Below are 21,160 nucleotides of genomic sequence, written 5' to 3'. Positions count from 1 at the left end.
TTGGTTTAATATTATTTTAGGTGAAAACCAAGGGCGTAGGCTCTGATAAAGAAAACCATGAACTCCTTGTGCCTAAACGTCCTCAACAAAAAACCGGCCAGAAAACCACCAAACCTGATCCCGAAGAAGCTTCCGAACCCGATTATGAAAGTCAGGACTCAACCGAACAAAACGAGGAGACCCCCGAACCCAGGAAACGTCGTGTCAGGATTAAGGTCATGTCCAAAGTTAAGGCTTCCCTGAAGAAGAAGCGCCTCAGCTCTGCAAGGCTCAGCCTAACCATCGGAAGAGCCAGCACGAAACATCCCAGCACCAGAGTCATGATTCTGGCAGCTATGAAGGAACTACAGATAGGACGCTCTGCCGTATCTATTCCTGCTATCAAAAATTACCTGGAGGACAATTATCAAGTTCGGAATTACTCAATATATATCAGGAAGGCATTGCTTAAAGCCGTTGAGGACGGATTACTAGTTCAGAAAACCGGACGTGGGGCATCGGGTTCATTTTTACTTGCCCCTCAAAAGCCTGTGAAGAAAAATGGTGCCAAGGCTTCGGAGGGCGTACCAGTAAATTCCAAGAAAACGATAGGTTCATCACCAGCCAAAGGAGCTCCAAATAAGAAGTGAACTGTATTCGGATATAAGGCATTGATTGGGTTTTTACATTGAATTTATGTTTATTTTCTATGATGTTCTTCAGTAGTTTGTTATATAATTTTAATAATTGATCGAAATCGCAATAAAATTCACAACATTTTTAGACTCATAATTTTTGTGTTTACAAATTCCACCACCCTAAGACCTCGAAGGTTGAATTAAGGATTATAATCTTCTTTTAATTTATTGTTTATTTACTATACATGTAAATCTAATTTCCAGAACTACAGGTTTTAAGGCTTTGCATGTTTTTTAGTATTGAACATATATAATTACAAGTTGGGAAAACCAAAATATTACCTCTCCGAGTATAGAGGTCTACTACTACAAACTTATTTACCTAGATATGGAATTATTTCTCTTTTTTGAAGTAAAAATTTACGAAATATTGAAGCAGTATTCCAAGCATAGCGAATATACAGTAAAGCAGACGACATTTTACATCCAATAAGGATAAATCTTGGACATATGGAAATCAGTCAATGGGGAAAGAACAGGAAATGAAGTCTACGCTTCAGCTGTTTACCGTATATTCTGATAGCTACATTCACAACTGGTTTTCAGTGTAAACACTATCGTCTCGTCTCACCTCAACAATATTCTTAGTTTGCCAACATGAATGTTAACGTTAAATAACACCAAAGCTATATTGTAGCTAGACGCACTAATAGTCAATGCGCACCATAAGGAGAATATAATGTCTGTAGCTACTACCCGTTTACCATTAGCCCTTTTACTATTCTAATTGCCACCATGATCTTTTCTTCTATTATAAAATCTTAACCTGATTATTTAAGAGTGTATTTAACTTTCGGCTCACTCTGAACCGTTGATGTCTCTTCATTTCAGACACGAAAATCAAAGCCCATAGTTTACTTCACCTCAGGCCTCAATTATATACTCTTTGTTTCACTAAGCCTATTGCGGATAATACTTGATATACCCACCGGAGTCTCAGTCTTAATTTTCTTCATGAAATCACTAAACCAAGGATTATTCTATATACAGATGTAGTATAGCTTAAGTAATATATAAACAGCCATTTCAAATAACAATATTAAAAAAAATCTTTGGAAAATCAAAATGAAACAGAGCTTTAAAGCTACAAAAGTACTAAATGCATCATAATTACGAAAAATACTTCCACATATTCACTTTATATTATGGAAAAAGGGAATTTTATGGTTCTGTATGATTTCTTAACACATCAACACAAGGCTAACTGCTAACGCGACGCACTAGTGTAACAATGGACGGACACACACAGACAAAAGCATAGACTGCTTTTTAACTCTTTCCGTATTAATTTTGAGTTGAGAAACAAGATTATCTTAAATATTAAAATAAATATAATTAATATTAATTATTTTCTTCGTTAGTTGTTCGCCTTATTGAGCGTTACATCGTTTTGATAAAGAACAATTAAACATTCTTGAGAGACTTGACTAATATTGGCGTTTGAAATGAAGCATACGCCGGTTGCTTCGCCTTATTCAAATAGGTAGTATATAAGAGTTTCGAATCGCAGCTATAGATGAGAACAGCGCAATTGCGTGAACCTTTGGTGGAAGCCCCACCATTGGGAGGCCAGAAGTTTCTCGTAACCCTGGCCGATCGCCGCGTATGTCTTAACCATAAGAATGATGATGGAGTAGAAGCCAGGTGTACAGACTGGTGTCCATGTGGGATGGACAAAACAAAGACCAGAAGATGGTGGTGTTAGAAGCCAGTAAGTACAGACTGGTGTCCATGTGGGATGGACATAGAGCAGATGACGGTGGTGATTAGAAGCCAGGTGTACAGACTGGTGTCCATGTGGGATGGATAAAAAACAAAGACCAGAAGATGGTGGTGTTGGAAGCCAGTAAGTACAGACTGGTGTCCATGTGGGATGGACATAGAGCAGATGACGGTGGTGATTAGAAGCCAGTGTGTACACACTGGTGTCCAGGTGGGATGGGCATAGACCAGAGGCTGTTGGTGTTAGACAGGCAATGGAGTAATAGCCTGTAAGTGTAATACAATTTTCGAAATTTCCGGAAATTGAGAACACGTTTGCTCCGATTTGAAAACTGCGAACGCGGTCCCCTGGGGTGTAAGTCAATAACAACAGACAGACACACACACACACCCACCCACACACACACAGACACGTCGAAATTAGAACCTCTCCGTGACATACGTCACTCGGAGAGGTAATGACATACGTCACTCGGAGAGGTAATAAAACTAGCGTTGTGAAAGATATTCAGTTTTCTCACATAAAATTTGATTGTTTTATACATGGAGTTAAGGTTGTTGAGTGTGTGATGTTTGGAGATAATATATACGAAAAACTCATTTAGGGAGAAAAAGTTGCACGTAAACCACGAAACTTCGAAATTAAAAAAATTGTAAAGGAACACTTTTGGAAATGCCATTTTAATGAATAACAAGTTGGGAAAACCAAAATATTACCTCTCCGTGTCAAGAAGATTATATAAACTTAAGTATCCAATGAAAACGTTATTATGTTTCTGAGTTGGGGTTTCCCATTTTTGTTGTTGTTTTGAAAAATATATCGCAATGCACGGGCCTTGATAGATATAGGAGGCAATGAATGAAATATATCACAATGCACGGGCCTTGATAGATATAGGAGGCAATGAAGGAAATATATCGCATGCACGGGCCTTGGTAGATATAGGAGGCAATGATAATCTCTCTCTTTGCACGAGAGGTTTATCTTTAATATTTAAATAAATATAATTATTTTTAATTATTTTAATCTTCAATAATTAACATTAATAATAGTTAAATCGTTTAAAATAAAGTTACACCTATTATCTTCTCAAACTTTGCTAATATTGACGTTTAAAGTGAACGGTACCCCTCTTGCCCGCTTTTTTCAAATTTGGGGTATATATACGATTCGTTTCCATTATAACAGTAAGGAAAAAGCGCAATTGCGAAAACTCTTGGTGGCGATCCCACCTTAGGGAGGCTAGACGTTTCTCGTAACCCTAGCTGATCGCCGCGTATATCCTAAAACCAAACGATGATAATGGAGTAGAAGCCAATGATACAGATTGGTGTCTATGTGGAATAGACGGAAGACCAGTGGATGGTGGTGTTAGAAGCCAGTATAAGTGCAGACTGGTGTCAATGTGGGATTGACAAAGAACAGAAGATGGTGGTGATTAGAAGCCAGTAAGAACAGACTGGTGTCCGTGTGGGATGGACAAAGACCAGAAGATGGTGGTGTGAGAACTCAAGTAGAGGAGCCATTTCCGTGACTGTGAAAGCAGTTCGAAAATGGCGAACACGTTTGCTCCGATACGCAAACTGCGAACGCGGTCACGTGGGTGTAACAACGGACAGACAGACAGACAGACACACAGACACGGCCGTTACAGAACCTCTCCTGGACTACGTCACACGGAGAGGTAAAAATGGGTGTCAGCCATGTGACTTTCCCTTTTAACCGTTTTATAAAACAGTAAGTGGCTCTTGTTTCAAATTGCGTGTCATATTCGTGGATAATGTACCTTCCCGTTTAGCAAAAATACTCTATAATATTAAGTGGTTAATATTTGACTTTGTTATTTCGGAAAACGCACAAACTTAATTTTTTTGGGGGCTGTTTATGATAAGCTGCGGATGTGGTACATACAGGTTTGCTACACTCGTAAATGTGTTTAAATTTTTCCAAAGAATCACAGCAGATGTTAATATCATAAAGTCACCTACCATGGTATATGCAAGTGTCAAATTATGAGTATAATAAAAACGATAAGTATAACACTCGATCAAATGCTTTCATGAAGGCGTTTCGCTGTAAAACAATTTTCGCCACGGATAATTAAAACCCAAAAGCCACAAGACCCGTGTACTAAATATTAAAGGAATCTGTTGAAAAAAAAAGCGAAAGCATATTATTCCATAAAGAAGGTCTTTTTCTTTCGGGGCCGCCATTGTTCAAAATGGTGACGGATTGGAAAGAACCTTTATTTCTGCGCGCCTACTACTTAAGAATAACGTCCCTGTAAAAATGTCAGCCTTCTAGGTCAAGCAGTTTGTACTGTGTGTTGAATATCAATCCGCCAGTCAGCACTTTTACTTACTTAGATCTAGATTATGTTACTTATGTTTTAACGTGTATGACGGCGTGGAAGTGTCAGATATATCACTTCCGCGTCTATGGAGTATTATTCATTTTCTCAGACAACCCTGATTTTTTAGAATGATTCGTCTGCTAATGACAAGGCCTTACTATCGTCAAATTGAAACAAGAACTAAAGCTTAAGTTTTTTAGCAGATTTTTTCTTCTCAACTTAGTGTATATTGAATCTTACAATATTTAAAAATATAAAAAATGAAAAACAATTTGATAAACAAAAAACTTCACGCGTTTAGTCAAAAGAAATTATTTTTTATCAATAATAAATAAGGTATATAAACTTAAATTTTCGTCACTCGCAGTGTTGGCTGTATTTTTCAGTTTTATCTAATTTTAACGTACTTATTTTAAATTGTAATTGAAGTTAAAGTAACGGGAGTAGCATCACATTTAATTAATAGTTAACAAGTTTCCTTACTTGTATTTTAATTGCACTCCGTTAATTAAACATCAACCCCAAAGTATGAACCTTGAAGAATCAAACCATCAACTGGATGTAACGCGTCCTTTAGAAATGTCCGATCTCGAGGAAGGTTTGAAGTCTGAAAGTTTCGAAGCAGATACTGATCGCCCTATGTCCTCTCACAAAGACCTTGACGTCCCAAAGGATACGTTATTTGATGATAGCGATTATCATGGAGATGATGATGGTGAAGTCCCCGAAGTTGTCGCTAAGAAGCAACCCGGACCAGCTTCCAAAACCGGTAAAGATCCTACTGCCGGCGTTTTGTTTCCGAAAGGTACAGTCAATGCGCCATTGAAAGATGGTTCTGAGACTTCACCATCACGGCAACCGTCGAAGGATGAGAGAAAAACGCAACCGGCGCAGGCCAAGAGTGCTTTGCTAGACGACCAAAGGCCGAACGAGGGTGCTGCGCACGATCCTAAAAAGACAAGAACCCAACTGCCGAAACCTGAAACCAAGAAGCTTCTTGGTGGCGAAGAAGCTGATGCTGCTGTCCCCATGAAGAAAGGAACAACAAAAGAAGCTTCTAAGGCAAAGATTGGACTAGCGAGTAATGTTCCTCACAATAAGCTCCCTGCCAAAACAGTGAAAACAAAGCCAGTAGCGACCATGAAAGTTGGTTCCAAAGAAAAATCTGATGATTCTCAATCCGAAGATTCGCACTCTGAGGACGTCCAACCCGTCGGTCTCAAGGGAAAGAAAGTAAAAGCAGGACCTGCATCTAAGAAGCCTGCGACAACCAGGAAGGTTGCTTCCCAAACCGTGCCTAAAGAAGTTGACGATGCGGAATTCGGAGATTCAAGCACTGAGGAGATGGAACCCACTCGTCCCAAGGGAAAGAAGGAGAAATCGGGACCCGTCGCTAAGAAGACGAAGGCTGGCGCCACGAAGCATCAACCCAGCGATTTTGAAGAAAAACCGAAAACGGAAGTGCCGAAGAGATTGACTAAAAGCTCTAAACCGGTATTAAAGAAGCAATCCGCCGAAGACGTTGATGAGAAGGACAGTACAAATGTCAAAACTTCGAAGCCATTAACAAAGCCTGCCAAAACGACCACCACTACAAGGACCCCCACTAGATCTGGAAAGTTCAAAATGACGGAAAAGGAAAACTCCGGAGACGTTGATGCTGAGGATGCACCAGATGCTAAAAATTTGAAGCCGTTCAAAGAACCTGGAAAAACAACGACTTCAAAGACGGCGACTGAAACTGGAAAATCTAAAAAGACGGGAATCGAAGAAAACCAGAAAAAGGGTGCATGGAAAACTGGTGCCCAGGGAAGGAAGGTTGCCTATAAAGCCGCGTCTAAGGAAGAGTCTGACGATGCGAAATCCGAAGATTCGACTGCTGAGGATGTGGAACCCCCCATTGCCAAGGGAAAGAAAGGCAAAGCAAGACTTGCGACTAAGAATCCTAAGGCTAGCGCAACGAGGGTAATTAGTTCTTCTGACATTGTTTGTTAGTGTATACATTCTGTAACTTTTGGTTTAATATTTTTTTAGGTGAAAACCAAGGGCGTACGCTCTGATAAAGAAAACCATGAACTCCTTGTGCCGAAACGTCCTCAACAAAAAGCCGGCAAGAAAACCACGAAACCTCAACCTGAAGAAGTTTCCGAACCCGATGATGAAAGTCAAGACTCAACCGAACAAAAAGAGGAGACTCCCGAACCCAGGAAACGTCGTGTCAGGATTAAGGTTATGTCCAAAGTTAAGGCTTCCTTAAAGAAGAAACGCCTCAGCTCTGCAAGGCTCAGCCTAACCATCGGAGGAGCCAGCACGAAACATCCTAGTACCAGAGTCATGATTCTGGCAGCTATGAAGGAACTACAGATAGGACGCACTGCCGTATCAATTCCTGCTATCAAAAGTTATCTGGAGGACAATTATAAAGTTCGAAATTACTCAATATATATCAGGAAGGCATTGCTCAAAGCTGTTGAGGACGGATTATTAGTACAAAAAACCGGACGTGGGGCAACCGGCTCATTTTTACTTGCCCCTCAAAAGCCTGTGAAGAAAAATGGTGCCAAGGCTTCGGAGGGCGTACATGTAAATTCCAAGAAAACGGTAGCTTCATCACCAGCCAAAGGAGCTCCAAATAAGAAGTGAACTGTATTCGGATATTAGGCATTGGTTGGGTTTTTACAGGTTTTTACATTGAATTTATGTTTATTTTCTATGATGTTCTTCAATAGTTTGTTATGTAACTTTCATTTTAATAATTGATCAGAATTGAGAATAAAATTTACCTCATTTTTAGACTTAATTTTTGTGTTCACAAATTCCAAGGTTGAATTAAGTATTTGTTGAAAGATATAGTTTATTTACGATACATGTATATCTAATTTTCAGATCTACAGGAGTTAAGGCTACGCATGTTTTTTTAATATTGACCATATATTATAAAAAAACTTTGCGTTGTGAAAGATATTTACTTTTCTCTCATAAAATATTGTTTTATACATGGAGTTAAGGTTGTTGTTTGTGTAATTTTTGGAGATAATATATACGAACAAGTTGGGAAAACCAAAATATTACCTCTCCGAGTCAAGACGACTACTTACAAACTTATTTACCCAGATATGGAAATGTTTCTTAAGTTAAAATTTATGAAATATTAAAGCAGTATACAAAGCATAGCAAATTTACTGTAAATCAGACGACATTTTACATCCAATAATGATATACTTGTACACATTAAAATCATCCGATGGGGGAAAAACGGGTCATCGGCGTTTTATAAATGACGCTAGCCTAATAAAGCGTGCAAGGTACCAAGGCTTAACAAAAATTGTAGGATAACATATTTATAGAGATAGATAACAACTTTTATAATTAAAATTAGAAACTAACATATCTCTTAAAATTCTCGCGTGATCAACTGGTTTCACGCCATTTAAATAGCTATAATCCCATAGAGCTATTTGTATTAATTCCTCCATAGTTTTTTCGCCAAGCTGAGAACTACGCGTTTTACGTCACGTTATCCAAAAAGCCGACTATTTTCTTTGAAGACCGCGCTAGCTCAGCGCTAAGCACCGTAACGTCAAAATTCAAAAACAAAATCCCTGGGCCGCGTTCAGCAACGCTGGGCTCTGCTGAACGCGGCCCAGATTTCCACCATGATAATAAAATTTAAGCCTAATTATTTAAAAGTGTATTTAACTTTCGGCTCAATCTGAACCGTTAATGTCTCTGCATACATTAACGAAAACCAAACGTTTACTTTTTGGTTCACTAGGCCTATTGACAAATAAGAGGTCATTTGACCAACATAGCAGCATTGTGCTTGTATTCACTGTGATTTTAGAAAGGATTATGCTATAAACAGATGTAGTATAGCTTAAGTAATATATAAACATCCATTTTAAATAATAATATTAAAAAAAATCTTTGGAATATCAAAATGAAATAGAGCTTTAAAGCTACAAAAGTACTAAATGCATCATAATTACGAAAAATATTTCCACATATTCACTTTATATTAAGGATAAAGGGAATATTATGGTTCTGTAGGATTTCTTTACACATCAAAACAAAACGAACTTCTAACGCAGCGCACTACTGTAACAACGGACGGACACATACAGACAAAAACATAGACTGCTTTTAACTCTTTCCGTATTAATTTTGAATTGAGAAACAAGATTATCTTAAATATTAAAATAAATATAATTAATATTTAATATTTTCTTCGTTAGTTATTCGCCTTATTGCACGTTACATCGTTTTGAAAAAGAACAATTAAACATTCTTGAGAGACTTGACTAATATTGGCGTTTGAAATGAAGCATACGCCGGTTGCTTCGCCTTCATCAAATAGGTAGTATATAAGGGTGTCGAATCGCAGCATGGATAAGAACAGCGCAATTGCGTGAACCTTTGGTGGAAGCCCCACCATTGGGAGGCCGGACGTTTCTCGTAACCCTGGCCGATCGCCGCGTATGTCTTAACCTTGAGGAGTAGAAGCCAGGTGTACAGACTGGTGTCCATGTGGGATGGACAATAACAAAGACCAGAAGATGGTGGTGTTAGAAGCCAGGTGTACAGACTGGTCTCCATGTGGGATGGACAAAAACAAAGACCAGAAGATGGTGGTGTTAGAAGCCAGGTGTACAGACTGGTGTCCATGTGGGATGGACAAAAACAAAGACCAGAAGATGGTGGTGTTAGATGCCAGGTGTACAAACTGGTGTCCATGTGGGATGGACAAAAACAAAGACCGGAAAATGATGGTGATAGAAGCCAGTAAGTGCAGACTGGTGTCTATGTGGAATGGACAAAGACCACAAAATGGTGGTGTTTGAAGCCAATAAGTACAGATTGGTATTCATGTAGAATAGACAATTGACTAGTCAGATGAAGTAATAGTGGCCAGTTGATTTGTGGATAGATTCAAGTTTTGAAATTTCCGGGAACTGTGAATACGGTCCGGAAATAGCGAACACATTTGCTTCAATTCGGAAACTGCGAACACGGTCCCCTGGGGTGTAAGTCAATAACAACAGACAGACAGACACACACACAGACACGTCGAAATTAGAACCTCTCCGTGACATACGTCACTCGGAGAGGTAAAAACACATTTAGGTAGGATATAGTTGCACGTAAACCACGAAACTTTGAAATTAAACAAGTTGGGAAAGCCAAAATATTACCTCTCCGAGTGGTGATGACTATCACTACCCCTTAAACAACCTAAATATATGCATCTATCGCTTTTTTTAATTCTTTGCAAGTGCAGGAATTCAATTTTAAAATAGTCAATTGTTCAAGCCTTTTCAATATCTCTCAATTGCTGTGGAAACTCTACTCTCTCGCTATACCTCAACCGTATTCTTAGTCTACCAGTATGATTTGTAACATTTGTCCATATCAAAGCTGAATCATACCTCGCCACACAAAAAGCAAATGTCCCCAAAACATGGAAGCCACAACCCAATCACACATAAGCTAGGCTCGTACTTGTTCATCGCTTTCGATGATTTCACTAATATTAGCATTAACATTTTGTACATTATTGGGTTCCTTATTAATAGATATGCCTACGCCTACAGTACTTTCAATAGAACATTTATTTAATGCATTATCTTTCGTACGATCATGGCCAACTGGCCTCGTGGTGGGACCAACATTTTGTGTGCTAGAACCTGCTCCCGAAAGAGACTTTTTTTCCGCGGCTAAAACTCTTCTCCTTTCATTTTCGCGTTTCCTAAATTCGGGATCTGACCTTTTTGCCCTCATTCTTTCCCTTGCCTTTCGTTTTCTGATTTCCTCTTTACTTACATTATTATCTTCCTCCATTTTATTATTCAGTTAAATACTCACAAAAATCCGCAAAAGCAATCCCCTTGCAAGACTCTGTAATTATTCGGTTAAAAACTCACAAAGCTCCGCAAAAGCAATCCCCTTGCAAGACTCTGTAACGTTTGAAATATTATTTTCCGAAGAAAGTTATTACAGAAGATTGAATTTTGAACTACTACCTTCGAAATTCAAATAAAGAATGATAAAAGTGCGTAAAAAAGGTCTTTCACAAATAGGGAGCGTATAAACTAAACAGCATTTGTTTATATTTAAAAAATATTCTAAGATTGTCAAATACTTTTTCGCCGTTGAATTTGTTTAACACCAGCTTGTAAAAAAGGTCTCTTTCAAACTAGGGAATGATAAAAGTGCGTAAAAAAGGTCTTTCACAAATCGAGGGCGTATAAACTAAACAGCATTTGTTTATATTTAAAAAATATTCTTAGATTGTCAAATAATTTTTTCGCCGTTTAATTTTTTTAACACCAGCTTGTAAAAAAGGTCTCTTTCAAACTAGGGGTGGGGGGGGGCGTATGAAAAAACAGTTAAACATTATTCATAGAATAATTTCCATATATGGGGGTAGGAAAACGGTAACAGTTGACAAAGACTAATTGTATTTACCTTAAGTGGACAAGCAACGTTTCACTATTTTGTGGTTTTGAAAATGCATAGCTTGGCAACACTGTCACTTGTCCCGCGAATCGGCGTATGGGTTTTCCATCTTGAAGGAGAGAGGAATGGAGTGGAAACCCCCATACCTATAGCGTTGCCTATGTACCCCCACCTACGGCACCGTAGTCCTCCCAGCATTCTCAGCGGTTAGGTAGGGTCGTACTGGACAAAATTGTAAAGGGCGCTCCCTCTATCTATTGCCGAAAATATTATCCGTATTTTCATTTTAATAGAGCTATTTCAGTGGGAGAAAAATTTCGTCTGCTACGAAAATTGGGCCTGTCTTTGAGTGTAGGGCGGACATTTTGTGAGGGTTTTCTCTATGGGCAAATAGCATTGGTGACGTAGCCATTACCCCCATACCTATAGCGTTGCCTGTGTACCCCCACCTACGGCACCGTAGTCCTCCCAGCATCCTCAGCGGTTAGGTAGGGTCGTACTGGACAAAATTGTAAAGGGCGCTCCCTCTATCTATTGCCGAAAATATTATCCGTATTTTCATTTTAATAGAGCTATTTCAGTGGGGGGGGGGGGAATTTCGTCTGCTACGAAAATTGGGCCTGCCTTTGAGTGTAGGGCGGACATTTTGTGAGGGTTTTCTCTATGGGCAAATAGCATTGGTGACGTAGCCATTACCCCCTCTGAAATAGCTCTATACAGAGAAAAAGAAATTATTATGGTTTTGAGAGGAGCTTCTCATTTTGGTTGTTGTTTAAAATATAACGCAATGCACGGGCCTAGATACATATAGCAGGCAATGAATAAAATATATCGCAATGCACGGGCCTTGATAGATAGAGGAGGCAATGTAGGAAACATAACGCAATGCACGGGCCTCGATAGATATAGGAGGCAATGATTTAACGACTTCGGTACTTGGGTTTATCTTTAATATTTAAATAAATATAATTATTTTCAATTATTTTAATCGCCAGTAAATAACTTTAAAAATAGTTAAATCGTTTAAAATAAAGTTGTTCATAATATCTTTCGAAACTTTGCTAATATTAACGTTTAAAGTGAAGGGTACCCTTCTTGCCCGCTTTCTTCAAATTTTGGGGTATATATACGTTTCGATTCCATTATAATAATAGATAAAAACGCATTCGCGTGAACCTTTGGTGGAAGCCCTGCCATTGGGAGGCTAGACGTTTCTCGTAACCCTAGCTGATCGCCGCGTATATCTTAAAACCAAATAATAGATAAAAACGCATTCGCGTGAACCGATGGTGGAAGCCCTGCCATTGGGAGGCTAGACGTTTCTCGTAACCCTAGCCGCTCGCCGCGTATATCTTGAAACCAAACGATGCCGGTGGAAAAGAAGCCAGAATGTACTGACCGGCGTCCATGTGGAATGGACAAAAGACCTGAAGATGGTGGTGCATAGAAGCTGGTGTCAATGTGGAATTGACGAAGAACAGAAGATGGTGGTGCATAGAAGCTGGTGTCAATGTGGAATTGACGAAGAACAGAAGATGGTAGTGTATAGAAGCTGGTGTCAATGTGGAATTGACGAAGAACAGAAGATGGTGGTGCATAGAAGCTGGAGTCAAAGTGAAATTGACGAAGAACAGAAGTTGGTGGTGCTTGGAAGCAAGCACGTACAGACTAGTGTCCATGTGGGATGGACAAAGACTAGCAGATTGTGGTCCTTAGAAGCCAGTTAGTAAAGACTGGTGTTGGTAGATGAATGACCAAATTTCCATGAACCGCGAACGCGTTCCGGAAATCGGGTATTTGTTTGCTCCGATTTGTAAACTGCGAACGCGGTCACGTGGGGTCTGACAGACAGGCAGACACACAGACAGACAGACAGACAGACACGGCCGGTGTAATACCTCTCCGTGACATACGTCACTCGGAGAGGTAAAAAGTGTATTTAACTTTCGGCTCACTCTGAACCGTTAATGTCTCTGCATACATAAACGAAAACCAAACCCAAACTTTTACTTTTTGGTTCACTAGGCCTATTGACAAATAAGAGTTCATTTGACCAACATAGCAGCATTGTACTTGTATTCACTATGATTTTAGAAAGGATTATGCTATAAACAGATGTAGTATAGCTTAAGTAATATATAAACAACCATTTTAAATAATAATATTAAAAAAAATCTTTGGAATATCAAAATGAAATAGAGCTTTAAAGCTACAAAAGTACTAAATGCATCATAATTACGAAAAATATTTCCACATATTCAGTTTATATTAAGGATAAAGGGAATATTATGGTTGTGTTGGATTTCTTTACACATCAAAACAAAACGAACTTCTAACGCAGCTACTGTAACAACGGACGGACACACAGACAAAAACATAGACTGCTTTTAACTCTTTCCGTATTAATTTTGAATTGAGAAACAAGATTATCTTAAATATTAAAATAAATATAATTAATATTTAATATTTTCTTCGTTAGTTATTCGCCTTATTGAACGTTACATCGTTTTAAAAAAGAACAATTAAACACTCTTGAGAGACTTGACTAATATTGGCGTTTGAAATGAAGCATACGCCGGTTGCTTCGCCTTACTAAAATAGGTAGTATATAAGGGTTTCGAATCGCAGCCATGGATAAGAACAGCGCAATTGCGTGAACCTTTGGTGGAAGCCCCACCTTAGGGAGGCCGGACGTTTCTCGTAACCCTGGCCGATCGCCGCGTATGTCTTAACCTTAACGATGATGATGGAGTAGAAGCCAGGTGTGCAGACTGGTGTCCATGTGGGATGGACAAAAACAATGACCAGAAGATGGTGGTGTGTAGAAACCAGTGTGTACAGACTGGTGTCCATGTGGGATGGACAAAAACAAAGACCAGAAGATGGTGGTGTTAGAAGCCAGGTGTACAGACTGGTGTCCATGTGGGATGGACAAAGAGCAGATGACGGTGGTGATTAGAAGCCAGTGTGGACAGACTGGTGTCCATGTGGGATGGACAAAGACCACAAGAGGTGGGGATTAGAAGCCAGTGTGTACAGACTGGTGTCCATGTGGGATGGACAAAGAGCAGCAGATGATTGTGATTAGAAGCCAGTGTGTACAGACTGGTGTCCATGTGGGATGGACAAAGACCAGAGGCTGGTGATGTTAGACAGGCAATGGAGTAATAGCCTGTAAGTGTAATACAATTTTCGAAATTTTCGGGAATTGAGAACACGTTTGCTCCGATTTGCAAACTGCGAACGCGGTCACGTGGGTGTAACAACAGACAGACACACACACACACACACCCACACACACACACACACACAGACACGTCGAAATTAGAACCTCTCCGTGACATACGTCACTCGGAGAGGTAAAAAATCGTATGCAAAGGAATACTTTTGGGAAGGTTTTTAAATGAGTAAATACGAGTGTCAGTTATATGACATTCCCTTTTAACCGTTTTATAAAACAGTAAGTGGCTCTTGTTTCAAATTGCGTGTCGTATTCGTGGATAATGTACCTTCCCGTTTACCTATCATACTCTCTCTTATTACGTGGTTAATATTTGACTTCGTTATTTCGGAAAGTACAAATTCAATATTTATTGTTGGTGAAGAAAGAAAAATTGGCAAAGATCAATATCCGAGTCCACACCGGTCACAAGCTTCTTAAGCTCTGCGCACACTTACAAGTTAGGTTTGAACAAAAAAGATATAAGAGAAGGTAATTCACAAAAGAAGTTTCTGGAAGCTTGGAGGAACTTGCTTGACTTGAGGCGAAAGTGGGTCTTTACTTGGCCTAAGATTGCAGAGCCACATCGTATGTGTGAACATTCAAAATAAACTAGCTCCTACCTGAGGAGTAGGCTGTATGTTTTAAACTGCCAAACCTAGGTGCAAGACCTCTCTGTAAGTTTTTTTTGTATTTTCACACGTACAAGACCTGAGGTATGCGATAGATGGCTCTGCGAATCTTAGGTCCAAGTAAACTAAAGCATAGTGATTAACTTATGCTGCCGAGCGTGTTACACCCACTTTTTGCCTCAAGTAGTAGTATAGTTCTTCCTAGGTTGTTTTCGCATGAACCTGTTAATGAAGATGGTTTCAAAACTGGAAGGTAAAACCAGTTCTCAAGCAACTTTGTTGTAAGTGTGAACAAAGCTTTACAATTGAATTAGTTGTTTACGTTTGTTACGAGGCCTTTGATTTTTCCATTAGGACGGTCACGATAAATAAATTATAGGATAAAACGGACCAGAAATAGGACGCAACGAAAGTGTAATCGATAACGACCCAATTGAAAAGAGTGAAAGTTAATTTCTTCGTACAGAAAATTTTCAAAAAACAACGCCGGATTGCTAACCCTCGATAAATGTTTAACTTGCTCATAGTACAACGCCTGTTTGATAAGCCTTGGTAAACGTTGAATTTACTTTGATCTTCGATTAGCAATCGATGATGACAAGCTTTTAATAATTTCCTGTTCACTAACTCCACGCGTGACATTATCGCGAACATACAAGCCGTTGTTATCACGGGCGATACGACGCTAAGAAACCAAAAGAATTGAACGTATACCATATCTGGTGCACTTTCCATGCTATGGTCAAAAAATAAAGGCAGTTCTAATGTAAAATGCAGAGTCCATTCGAATAACCATAAGAAAATGGCAATATTGAAAGATCGGTCCGTCATTTTATGTTGCAGTATAAGTTCAGTGTATCTGGATCCAAATGTTTCCATTGGTTTTTTCAAATCGCAGATGTCAACGAATAAATCTGTTAAATATAATAAATAGTGAATTTAATGAACACGAAGCATTTTCAGGCAGAATTTATGAGTCCATTGATTGTTGTGTTACTACCTAAGGTACCTAGTGTTGCCGCGGTCTGGTTTAAGGGACTGGAATCCGGGAGGAGTTTCCTGTCTATGTCGACACTAAACACTATAATGTCCTTGGACGCATCCAAGTAAAATATCTACTTGATGTTGTAATTTAGAAGCTAACCTTTTCGCAACATTCAATTGAATTAAAACAATGCTTAGTTAGGGATTGAGGAACTCAAACACACAAGACAATTCCTAAACCTTCCCCAAATGTTACTGATATCAATAATGTAGTTTTCTCAAACTAATTGCGACTGTTCATAAAGAACAAACACCCAAACAAAGAAAGAACTTTCTGAAATATACAGGATGTTTCTGATAAGTTTGTTCTTTTGAAGATTTTGAGTCGAAATTGTTCTATGACATTTTAACCGGACCACTGATTTTGAGTTATGATTTGAAAATAAGCATGGTCGTTTGAGCTTATTTATTAAATTTAAGGGATCATCATTAGAATACTCAAATAATATCTCGATAACAGTGGTCCGAACGGGCAAAATTTCATAGAACATTTTTGACTCAAAATCACTCGAAGAACATCCCCATACTTTATGGCTGACTTATCGGAATCACCCTGTATATTAGATTATGATAGATAAATAAAATAACTCATTTTACCTTTAAGTTTTTCTTCCATCACTTTCGAATGAACCATAAGTAAAATTTGAAATAAAAACATCCCAAAAGACAAGCAGTTGTACATAAATAATTCCCAAAAGCCAATAGAATAGGCAACAACGTGGTGACTTCTTAAGTACGATATCTTGTACTGGTGAAGTTCGATATGCATATCGATATAATTCTCTTCAAACAGCGCCAGAAATGTTAACATAAAAAATAACAATTGCAACGTAGTCAACGAAACGATAATAACGATGAAATAAATCGGTACTTTGAAGTCGTAATTTAACGCCGTATTAAAGAACGATTTTGGAAGAAATATTGCTTTGTTTATAAGATAGACGCTAGTAAATAATTTAGCCATATCAGCCGAAGTGAATAACAACGCTTTCACCGTGTCCATCTCAATGCAGGAATGATGTATGGCATTGCATACGAAATGAATAACATACATGTGTGTTGAAATATATAGCAAGTGATGAAAATATTTCACGGGTTTTGATGTATCACGGTTTCTTCGTATTCCTAGGATAGTTAGGAAGGCTAACGCGATGCGATGGATCCTACTAATAAGCATGTTCTTCCACGGATCATACAAACCTTGCAAGTGATAGGAAAACGGCCCACGGGGTTCTTTCTTTGTCGATAAAAGAAATATTCATTGTGTTACTCACGAACGTGGGCGGGTTAGGATTCTAGGGTATCGAGGTCATTTCAATTTAATCAAAGCTCTGTTTAAAGTAAAGTTAGGCGTGCGTGGGGCAGTAAACGAAATTAAAAGTATTGCCCGAAGGTCACTGTGCGCATGTCACAAAAAAAACATACTTTGTTGGTCCTCTTTCTTGTTCTTCCTAATGAACTATGATGATAGATTTCATAGTTCGCATGAAATAATAACGTTTTATGTAACATTTTCCGCGTTATCTGATGTCCGAGGGAGCAACCACTTGTCGTAATCGGTGTACACCCCTCCTGTAATGGTTAGGCAATCATCCTGCAATAATTCGTACTCATTCGTAATCCGTTATCATCCTTAATCACGTGTAATGAAACGTAATCATTTGTAATCATGTGTAATCAAACGTAATCAAACGTAATCATTTGTAATCATGTGTAATCAAACGTAATCATTTGTAATCATGTGTAATCTTTATGTAATCACATGAACTCATCCATAATCGTTGTGCGGTCACATGAAATCATCCGTAATTATTGTGTAATCAACTGACTTCACTTGTACTCAAGCGTAATCTTCGTGTCTGTTCACGTCTACATTTCTACATGACACAATCATTGTTGTCATTAGTACTCATCGTAATCATTCTGTACTCAGCGTAATCTTTTGATACTCATAGCTATCATTCTGTACTCAGAGTAATTATTGGGTAATCATTCGTACTCATGGTGTAATCATTATTGTACTCTATTTACAGGCAGATTCTTACTGACTAGCCTTCACTGGTGCCTTTGTTTATCTGAGGCCAAATACGCTATTGTGTATTTCATAGATTTCCATTTGAGTAAGAGTTGATACAAAATTGAGTTTTAGCTCGTTTCGAAAACAATATTTGGAAAGAGTACCTCCTCGCTTTGTCACGTAAATTCAGAAACAGTACGATATGAAATTGCTTCTTTTCTTTAGAAATTACATACACATAAATTATTAATGAACATTAAGTAAATACACTTACGCTATAGTGTAAATACCACTCCATTTCTCTCTTATTCTGTAGCCCCTCTAAATCAATATTTAATTTCCCGAATATGCCGTGTCTGAAATAAAAGTCATTATAAACAGAATAAATATTATATTATGTATAATATGATGTATGTATGAATATAGATACGGTTTAAATCTCTGCACTCTATAAACCAACCAAAATTTCATAGATAAAGCAAAAAGTACACTTCGTTCACGGTTCCCAGCCTTAGGCATCAGACGCCATGTAATATGAGAAGCAAACGACCCTCCTCTCAACCCCTACACGAACAAACCAATCAGAGAAGAGCGTTTTGAGGTCAAAGGTTTATATAAAATAGTACTCTATATGGTGGCGAACCACACCTTAATTCTTGCTACTATATTGAGCCTATTCACCCTTGTAAGGTAATCAAACTCTGAGGGGGTCGACACAATTATGAGAGGTAAAGGGGGGTTTCTCATATTACATGGCACGAGGAAGCTTTAATGAAGTATACTTTTGGTTTTTGTCTATGAACTTTTGACTGAACGTTATTTCCCGACACAATAAAATGCGCTAAGGCTGTCTCGAGTATATCAAATCAATTAATAAATTTTGATTAAAAAAAATCGTAAATAGACTTCAAAGACAAATTTGACCTAATATATTTCTGAAAAATGTGTGATAGTTTTTCATGGCGTTATTGACCTACAAATAATAATCCTCAAAAGGGATATGTATAAATACTAGTGTATTATGGATTCCCATCTTTTACCTTCCACTTGGCATTTTGCTTTGGTTCCCGTTCAGCAGAGGAAGATAGTGAAAGATAAATATTATATGATATCTTCGGAAATAGTACTCTAGTTCGATGAAATTGGATTAGATCTAAGCATATTTTCAACTAACTCTTCAAACGCCTATATAAGAAAACAAATGTCACTAAGAAACGCTGGACTATTCCAGAGAAGTTAATAAAAAACTTTTCTCGAAAGTTCTGCTAATTCGAATTGTTCCGGTTTCTGAATATAAACCATTATTTTTCGATATTAGTTGAAAAATATTACAGTACGATATTAACGTTCAGCTGCACTTGAAAGCAAAAGGTTTCACTCTAATTATAACTTGCTCATTTCTTTTAGGGCAATTGCGGACTTCAAGCGTATAAAGCAGGTCAAGCCTTAAGTTTAAAGGGAGAATCGGTGGCGTTCCTTACTTATAGAATTTTTTTAGGTGAAGCTACCCTTTATGAGATCACCAACCGTTGTCATGCAGCGAAGGATGGCATTTTGAACATTTGATAAACCTTAACATTTCAAACAAGTCATTTAACATGTCTATTACTTAGTACGTATATAAGAAAAAATAAGTTTTCGATAACTTCAAAAATTTACCTTCGTTACGTTAGATTTACCAAAAAGTACTTTTACCCCTCAAAACCAAAATTTTAAAATTTCAAGCTACCGGAAGTTGATGTTACTTCCCTGTAATGTAGAAGGTAAAAAGTATAACTTAGGCTTAGGATTAGGCCTAATCTTAGGCATCTTGAAAATCTAGTATGAAAATCTAAATTGAAGCCTGCGGATTGCGAGAGAACCAAATTATTACGTCATTCTAACCAAGAAGGGTGATGTTACTTCCCTGTGAGAAGTATAACAAACTTAGGCTTAGGCCTAATCTTAAGTGTCATTGCTAAGCCTAGTTTGAAAATCTACCTATTTGAAAAGCCAATTACGTCATTCTGACCAAAAAGAGGAAATAAATTAATTACCGCGAATTTCGAATATCACAATCGTTTTTTGGGCGAACCTGGTGTTTAAATTGTTTCAAAAATTTGTGTCTTGGTGAAATATTAACCGATTTTTCTTACTTTAAGATGAAAACCTCATTGTATCTAAAAAGTGCATTTTAAATTTGACTTGCCCTTTAAGAAAACAGAAAGTACATTTGGTTACGGTGGATTATTCCCTCCTCAGAGAAGTTCATTAAAAGTTCGGCAAAGTTCAGGTAATTCAAATGGTTCTGGTTCTTGGGTACAAATTAAACTATTTATTCGACCCAAGAGTCAAATTATTAACAGCGTTATTAAGAACGACTTGGAGTTTCCTCGGATTCAGTACAAGATTTACAAAACTTTCACGAATTCGTACTGTTCCCACTCTTGGACTCAAAGTGAACTCTTTTTTCTTATATTGTATGTATTTTGTGCTTAATTTTAATATAATTACTAAATTCTTTACAGGAAGATGCAGAAATTAAGGATTTTATTTGATGAAGTACGTAAAATTTAAAATTCAAGTTTACAAATAAAATTAAAGGGAGAATGAAGTTCAAGAAGAGGATTATTTTTATTTTGATTCAGTGTCGCTAAAATAAATTGGTTTAAAAGAAAACATTTTAAAACCTGTAATTTTTTCAAATATCTTAACTTGGAAGAGCTTTTACGCTAAATCAGACAATATTTATTATTTGAAAACTCAAATAATTTTTTAAAATGGAACCCTGACAGGTTAATTGTTAATATAAAAGCGATGTGCAAAAACTGAGCTAGATCTTGCTCTCTTCCATTGAAAGGAGAAATAAAAATAAGATTTGGTTTTGGCATTTCGAACAAGCATAACAGTACAGTTGCGTGCTTTTAATATCTACATGTGTGTTAGTGTAACAGCCAAAACCACACCACTTCATACTAGACATTCCTGAAATAGTTCACGGTGCCGGGATTTCTGGTAATTGAAATACCACTACAACGCGCGTATTAAAGGGACTGTAA

The 21,160-nt window shown here is 37.8% G+C and overlaps 1 protein-coding gene across 1 annotated transcript; it reads right to left on the bottom strand.

The window, feature by feature from the left end:
• Nucleotides 1-15,222: 15,222 nt before the first annotated feature.
• LOC149709297 (uncharacterized) lies at nt 15,223-17,225 on the bottom strand. The gene is made up of 2 exons (XM_089863503.1): nt 16,703-17,225; nt 15,223-15,975 (listed from the first exon to the last, which is right to left on the bottom strand). The coding sequence occupies exons 1-2, from the start codon at nt 17,157-17,159 to the stop codon at nt 15,389-15,391; spliced, it is 1,044 nt and encodes a 347-aa protein (XP_089719629.1). The 5' UTR covers nt 17,160-17,225; the 3' UTR covers nt 15,223-15,388.
• Nucleotides 17,226-21,160: the final 3,935 nt, after the last annotated feature.

The sequence above is a fragment of the Phalangium opilio genome, unplaced genomic scaffold (assembly GCF_054372755.1).
Source record: "Phalangium opilio isolate 3A_F unplaced genomic scaffold, DU_Popi_V2 ptg000013l_1, whole genome shotgun sequence".
In the NCBI taxonomy this organism is placed as follows: domain Eukaryota; kingdom Metazoa; phylum Arthropoda; class Arachnida; order Opiliones; family Phalangiidae; genus Phalangium; species Phalangium opilio.
The sequence above is the reverse complement of the archived record's forward strand: the minus strand, read 5'-3'. Positions and strand labels throughout refer to the sequence as shown.

Excerpts from the sequence above, each read along its gene's own strand:
- LOC149709297 (XM_089863503.1), bottom strand. The coding sequence starts at position 17,159 with ATGTATGTTATTCATTTCGTATGCAATGCCATACATCATTCCTGCATT. Across the intron at positions 15,976-16,702 it reads GATGGAAGAAAAACTTAAAG|ATTTATTCGTTGACATCTGC; the intron begins GTAAAATGAGTT and ends TATATTTAACAG.